The sequence below is a fragment of the Tupaia chinensis genome, unplaced genomic scaffold (assembly GCF_000334495.1).
Source record: "Tupaia chinensis unplaced genomic scaffold, TupChi_1.0 Scaffold000099_1, whole genome shotgun sequence".
Classification (NCBI taxonomy): domain Eukaryota; kingdom Metazoa; phylum Chordata; class Mammalia; order Scandentia; family Tupaiidae; genus Tupaia; species Tupaia belangeri.
This window is the reverse complement of record NW_006159563.1, coordinates 4117020-4122206: the sequence shown is the minus strand read 5'-3', so window position 1 is coordinate 4122206 and position 5187 is coordinate 4117020. Positions and strand designations below refer to the sequence as shown.

General features: G+C 42.0%; 1 protein-coding gene across 1 annotated transcript in view; it reads left to right on the top strand.

Annotated features, from left to right (window-relative positions):
- Positions 1–5187, top strand: part of MSH3 (mutS homolog 3) — a gene marked incomplete in the record, with an annotated part of 248405 nt that overhangs the window by 140 nt on the left and 243078 nt on the right. Inside the window, 1 exon segment of the mRNA XM_014585921.2 lies at positions 1882–2002. Within this exon segment, the coding sequence (XP_014441407.1) occupies positions 1882–2002 (121 nt within the window).

Here is a 5187-nt window from a genome sequence, read left to right as displayed (position 1 = left end):
CTATTTGGAGGGGCTGGTGGGAAAGGGGCGGGGCCGAGGACGGGGCGGTGGGAAAGCACAATCTGGTCCGCACCTGGGGGTAGTCCGGGCGTTCTGTACTCGGTTTGCCGTGGTACACTTGCGGCCAAGCCCACACCCGTGTTTATTGGCACCCCTGAGACAGGAACTCGAGTCTTCTGACGCCTATTCTGATGAGGGGAGGGGTCCTGTGGACTAGAAGTGCACTTTTTAAACTCCGTTGCCCCTCCTTTCCTTCCCGGATTGATGATTGAAGAGGTTCTCTACTTAAAAATTCTTGATTGGGCACCTACAGGCAAGTGCCCTTAAGTGTCTGATATTTAAGGTTGAGACAGCATTGCTTAATTTTTCAAATCAGTACGAGTAAAAACAGTCTTACTGTACAGTTTTTGTGACTGCTCTCCTTAATAGTGAAGATTCTAACATCTCAGATACAATTTGGGGATTTGAGGTTTTTAAGGTGGTGACAATGGGAATGGTTAATCTTTTAGGTCCTTCCTGTTGCTTGCTACCCTTCAAAAGAATAAAATAGTTTCTTTTTGTAAACCAAGTGTACTGCTGCAGAGGAATGCCCAAGGACGAGCCCTCACTGGGGCTCCTTTCTGCAGTATTTCTCAAACTGAGAATGTGGAAGGGGATCGCAAAGTCACCTGCCACGCTCTAATGTGGGCGACGACTTCCCTCCCTCACAGTCTTGTTCTCTTTATTTATATTTCTCCCTAAAGTGGTTGCTCTTCTCTTGTCTTTGTTTTTTTAAGGATAACCCATATTTTTATAGATTCACCAAGATTTTATTTTGCACCCACTATTTTGAGGATATTTGGTGAAGGTCTTAAATGGGTTTATGGCAGGTTTCCTGCCAACACACAGTTCCTAATCTTGCAGTGTGTTTTAGTGATGAACATAAAGCATTTAAATAGGAAATGGTTAAATTACAATGAGCATTTCAAGGATGATACTGTTCATTATTGATCTTTGCTCTTTAATTTTGCCTTTGCTAGATAGTTTATTTGTGAGCGTATGTCAGCTAGGTAAGGTGATTCAAGTTTCACAGTGTGAGATGGGCAAGACTGACTGAAAAAAGAAAGGTTAGCAGCCTTGTCTTCAGTGAATTCTAGCAGGGCTTAAGGTGTTGAGGCTCATGACATGCCAGTCTCTACCTTGTCTCCCCCTCGTTTTGTTTAATTGCCATGGGGCATGTACTCTTGCACACATGCAAGCACAGGAAAGAGAACTAAACAACAGAGACCTTCCTCAGTGGGGCATGTTTACGCCACAATCCATCTTCCCTTCATCTCGTAATGCTGTTGGCAGACATGCACATGAAGTCTGTGTTTTTCAAGCTGCTGGGGCTGAGATTTTACCATGGTCAGCCATGTGGGATCTGGCTCCCAATGGACAGCACTTAGCCACTATGCTGCAGGGGTGGCACTCCACCTTGGTAAAAACAGTTCACTTGGGCCAGCAGGTGGCACGGTGGTTAGAGTGGTGGACCCCACTTGGCTGTGGTTCAAGTCCAGGCCAGAGGCTTGAGAAGCACACCTGGCGTGTGTGTGTGTGCGTGCGCCCAAAATCCTGAGCGGAGAAAGGATACTACAGTGGTCATCACCCCTGGTGTGTGATCTCTCACTTTCTCTGTCTTGTGTCTCTCCAGTGAGTGGATATGTCTTATGGTAAAAAAACCTCAAAAAACAAAACAAAAAACAATTCACTCAGAGACCTTTCCAGAGCTAAAGTAGATGACTGTGAAGGGCGGATGGCAAGGAGCTTGCTGTCATTCAGAAGCAAGGTTTAAATTTCTTCACATACATTAAGCCTTTCAGAATAGAGGTAACACATTATTTTCTGACCTTCCTGATATAGACGACAGAAGTTGACAGAATTAAAAAGAGACCACTGGAAAATGATGGGCCAGTTAAAAAGAAGGCAAAGAAAACCCAAGAAAAGGAAGGAGGAAGTGATTTGTTAATGTCTCGCGACTCTGGTGAGTTTGGGGTGGATTCTTTCTTTCCTGCAGTCATAACTCTACTACTCTTGAATTCTCCAAGCACAAAGAAAACTGTGGGAGGGTTGTGTCTTTTTCTTTGTGGAGAGATGTCCCTATGAGCCTGAGCAGAGTGGCACCTCCCTATTTGGTGAATGAGTACGTAGAAGATTGGAGAGTGGTTGAACTGGAATCTGCAATTTAGCTATAGTTTCTCTACTTGCTGTTTACTCTCTGTGGCTATTTTTGGTCCTGATTATAAAAGTAAAATACTCGTATTATGTTAGGTTGTCAGAAAAGTCAGGACACATTTTTGCATAGAAAAACATATCATGACTTTTCTGACCACCCAATAATAATTTGAAGTTGCAGAGAAATTTTAAAGGTAATCAGTGAAAGACCCCATTATCCTTCCCTTTTAGTGGGGTCTACTACTAATTATTTGGGATGCTGTATATTCTTCCAGAGTTTTCTTTCCCTTTTTAAAAAATTTATTTCTTTTATGAGTGGTAGAGACACAAAGAGATGGAGAGACATATCTCTCCCTCCCCAAGTCCCCGTGCTGCAGTCCACATCCAGCTTTAGTAAGTCCTGGATCATGGGCATTTACATGCCGGCCCCTGTTTGGGGAAGACCCTGGACTCAAACCGTCTTGTGTCAGCCTTGTAGAGTGTTGCATTAATGCTGCATATTCGTCTGGCCCCTAGATCTTTCTCTACAGACACATCATATGTGCATGCCTATAGACCCATGAATGAGTAATAATCATAATAATTATTAGGTTGTTGGAAAAGTCATGACATTTTTTCTATAAAAATGTTATATTTTACAGATGGTATTATATATATACATTTTCAATATAATTTTTTACTTAACATTTCAGACAATTTTAACATTAGGACATGTAGATAGGCTTTTTTATTTATTTATTATTTTTTTTGGCACGGAACTGTTCTTTCTGTATGCTAAAAGACATTGGTTAAAAATAGCATTCCTAGGACCAGCAGATGGCCTAATGGTTATGTCACTGGACTCTCCACATAGTCAACCACAGCTCAAGTCCCAGACCTCGTGGCTTAAACTCATGCCAGGCACATGTGCCCAAGATCCCGAGACGAGAATGGAGGAGAAGGGATTATGTGTGACAATCCCTCCTGGGGGGTGATTTCTCACTTTCTGTGTGTCTGCCTCTCTCTTTCTCTCTGGTGAGTGCATGTGCCCTATAGCAAAAATATCTCTTTGAAAAAAAAAATAGCATTCCTGTGGCCAGCAGGTAGTATAGTGGTTAAGGAGCTGGACTTCCATATGACCAACTGTGGTTCGAGTCCTGGACTTGGAAATCATTCCGGACGTGTTTGTGTACATGCCCCAAAATCCCAGCAGGAAAATGGAGGAGAAGGGATTGCAGCGGGGCCATCCCCCTGGGGTGGGGGTGATTTCTCATTTTCCCTCTCACTTTCTCTCTTTGTTTAGTGAATGCATGTACCCTAAGGCAAAAACTGTTTTTTAAAGGGATATTACAGTTTTTTTAAAAAAGAATTATTTATTAATTTTATTTATTCATTCATTTTTTTAAATTTTAATTTGACCAGAGAGAGACACACAGAGAGACAGAGAGAGAGAAAGAAGGAAAGTGAGAAAGCAAGCCACCAGGTCCAGGACTCAAACCATTGTTGGCCATGTGGGAGTGTCCAGAGCCTTAATCACCACGCCACATGCTGGTCCCAAGGCAAAAGCCTTAAAATCAAGACAAAACAAAACAAAAGTAGCTTTCCTGAACTCCTGGACGTTAAGAGATAGTGTAGTATTGGATATAGATAATTGAGCAGTTTTATTCTCTAATTTTTTGCTTCAGATAATTTATGTTAAGAGAAAACAGGAAACCAATCTTTTTTGAGAGAGAGTTTTGCTTTTAGGGCTTGTGCTCTCTCCAGAGAGACTGAGAGACAGAAAGTGAAAAATCACCCCCCGGAGGATGGCCACATCACAATCCCTTCTCCTCCATTCTCCTCTCAGGATTTGGGCATGCACACACATGCGCCTGGCGTGAGTTTTAAGCTAGCGGGTCCCAATTTAGTGGCGATATCTTTCTAGTGGAGGTATGTGTAAAATGTTTATTCTTCTATGAGAAATAGATTTGGACCTAAGGACAACTTGAAAACCTTGATATGAAATAACTACAACCATGGAGAGATGTATGGCTCAGGAAAACATAAATCTGGTAAGGTCTTCCTTCTTTCTGAAAGGGCCATGGAAGGAGACATGAGTGAAGGATTTTTGCCAGCGTTAACGTTGCATTTCTGAGGTTGTCTACCTTCTTTTGCTTTATTACGCTCTGCAGACCTGATCTACTCAATTTCTCAGTAAATTCCATATATAGTGAATGAGCACCAACTGCTTGGAAAAAGCCTGCCATTATTTTCGAGGCTTTTTGTAGCTTATATACTCTCCCTACGACTCTTGTTGTTTTCCCTTTGTAGAGGAAGAGGAGAGTGGAGGATTAGCACAGGGAAGTGACTTAACCAAGGCCACATAGGACTGAGATGGAAAGTGGTTGAAATAAGAACAGAAAAGGAATCATACAGGACCTTTGCTGCTTGTTAAAATGACACTTTTTTTTTTTCAGTAGAGTTATTAAAATATACCCACCTCTGTTTTTTGAATAGGATGATTAAAACATAATTCTTATACTATATAATTCACCCATTTAGCATGAACAATTCGGTGGATTTTAGTATATCCCCAGAATCATGCAGCCACGTTTTTCCAACTAGGAGATTTCCAGAGGACTGTAACAGAATACATCTGAGCAGAGATTTAAACATAAATGTGAAAAGTTTTTAACTTTTAGAAAGGAACGAAACACAACTTTCCTGTTTTTTATTTATTTTTTCTTTCAGTTTGCCAGAGGGCATGGGCATGTGTGCATACGAGAGAGAGAGAAAAAGAGAGAGAGAGAGAGAGCAAGAGAACAGAAGGGAGAAGATGCTCTCATGGGGAAGTGGTCATCTTACAAGCCCTTCTCCATTTCTTCCTCCTTTCAGGGTTTTGGGCACGGATGCGCATGTACCTGATGCATGTTTTCAAGCCAGTGGCTCTGGAACTTGAACCATGCAGTCAGCCATGTGGAATCTGTCTCTCTTAGCCACTAGGCCACAGGCTGGGCCCCCAACACGTAACTTTTT